The sequence below is a fragment of the Nestor notabilis genome, unplaced genomic scaffold, assembly GCF_000696875.1.
Source record: "Nestor notabilis isolate BGI_N333 unplaced genomic scaffold, ASM69687v1 scaffold20297, whole genome shotgun sequence".
NCBI classification, from domain to species: domain Eukaryota; kingdom Metazoa; phylum Chordata; class Aves; order Psittaciformes; family Psittacidae; genus Nestor; species Nestor notabilis.
In genome coordinates, this window is record NW_009937210.1 from 29,400 (window position 1) to 31,559 (window position 2,160).

Below are 2,160 nucleotides of genomic sequence, written 5' to 3' on the forward strand. Positions count from 1 at the left end.
GCAGTTCAGTATTGTACATTCAGTATAGAATGAATACTTCAAACCCACAAGATTTCTTACTCATAAGTGGATGAAAACAGTGCAGCTTTTTATTGATTTTCATGTCTATTTTATATTTTCTCTTGTACAACTTCAGGGTGACAAACTTTGTTTGGAAAAAAAAGATCCCAAACTGGCAATCTCTGTGTTCAGACTCTTGGCCAAAGGCCTAACTGAAGACCTTACATTTGTCTCATGAATAGAAACGACCTGATTTCCAGAAATGCTGAATGTCCTCAGTTCTCAGTGATCAACAGGGACTCTGAAGAGCATCTCTAACACCTGAAACTCATGCTCCGTTTTTTTTTTTTTAAAGCCTAAATACAGATTTATAAATGTAATTATTAGAAAACCAGATTTGAGAATTTGGCCTGGAAAATAGTGCACCTAATTTTTTATTCATTAAGTTCTTCTTCATCATCTTCAAACGCTTCCTCTCCATCATTTGCTGTTGCTTCTTGGTATTGCTGATACTCTGAAACCAGATCATTCATATTGCTTTCTGCTTCTGTAAATTCCATTTCATCCATTCCTTCTCCTGTAAACCAGTGAAGGAAGGCCTTTCTCCTGAACATGGCCGAAAACTGCTCTGAGATCCTTTTGAAGAGCTCTTGAATAGCAGTACTGTTGCCAATGAAGGTGGAAGCCATTTTGAGGCCACGAGGAGGAATGTCGCACACTGCCACCTTGACATTGTTTGGGATCCACTCCACGAAGTAACTGCTGTTCTTGTTCTGAATGGCCAACATCTGCTCATCAACCTCCTTCATGGACATGGGACCGCGGAAGACAGTAGCCACTGTCAAGTATCGCCCATGTCTTGGGTCACAGGCTGCCATCATATTTTTGGCATCAAACATCTGCTGGGTGAGCTCTGGCACGGTGAGTGCTCGGTATTGTTGGCTGCCTCGGGCTGTCAAAGGAGCGAAGCCGGGCATGAAAAAGTGAAGGCGTGGGAAAGGGACCATATTTACTGCCAGCTTCCGGAGGTCAGCGTTTAGTTGGCCCGGAAAACGCAGGGATGTAGTTACCCCACTCATGGTAGCAGAAACCAAGTGGTTTAAATCCCCATATGTCGGAGTGGTGAGCTTCAGGGTGCGGAAGCAAATGTCATACAAAGCTTCGTTGTCAATGCAGTAGGTTTCATCTGTATTTTCAACCAGTTGGTGGACAGAGAGTGTAGCATTATAAGGCTCCACCACTGTATCAGAAACCTTCGGAGAGGGCATGACACTAAAGGTATTCATTATCCTGTCCGGATATTCCTCTCGTATCTTGCTGATGAGTAGGGTTCCCATGCCAGACCCTGTCCCTCCTCCCAGGGAATGAGTGAGCTGAAATCCTTGCAAACAATCGCAGTGTTCGCACTCTTTTCTGACTACATCAAGTACAGAGTCAACCAACTCTGCCCCTTCTGTATAGTGTCCTTTAGCCCAGTTGTTTCCTGCACCAGTTTGTCCTAAAATAGTATACAATAGGAAAAGAAAATATACAACATTATTGGCAAGGTTTGGTATTTGCATACTAAATGGATTCACATCTGTAACACAAGCTGCTATAAATCAAGTCAGGTAGATAACTGTGCTTTTCAGTTTTGCCTACAAGTGTATTTGGAAGTATCAACATAAACCTTTCATATAGTCTCCTTTTGCCTCAAATCCCTGGTAGCTTTTGTTTATGCCTTTGGGTATTTGGGGTTTTTTTAATTTTTTGGTATTTAACCTTCTATAAATACAAAGATGGCCTTGGCTCCTTGTTTTGAAAGCCCTCACACTCCCGACCCTCCTTATTCCATAAACACAAGACAACTGTTTAATCTTTTAACACTTTGTTTATGAGGACCATGACACACACAAAGCTAAATCACAGATACACGTTTTTGAATGAAAGGTTCTTGGACTGCTACCCTGAAACACGGGCGCTGCTGTCATTCAAAGATAAGTCTGGGCTTCAGAAGTCCTATTTAAATTGTTTTATCAAGAACTATACCTTTTTTTAATTCATGGTTACCTAGCCTGGATGAAAATACTGATTGACAGAAGCTTCAAGAATGTAATTTCAAAAACTGGGAAGTTATTACATGCCTTTTAGCTTTTACTTGTTTCCCTATAAATTCACTGC

General features: G+C 41.3%; 1 protein-coding gene across 1 annotated transcript in view; it reads right to left on the minus strand.

Annotated features, from left to right (window-relative positions):
- The window catches only part of TUBB6 (tubulin, beta 6 class V), a 7,934-nt gene continuing 5,774 nt past the window's right edge, over window positions 1–2,160 (minus strand). The window contains exon 3 of the mRNA XM_010018720.1: window positions 1–1,498. Coding sequence (XP_010017022.1) covers window positions 435–1,498 — 1,064 coding nt within the window. The 3' untranslated portion in view covers window positions 1–434. The remainder of the gene's footprint in view (window positions 1,499–2,160) is intronic.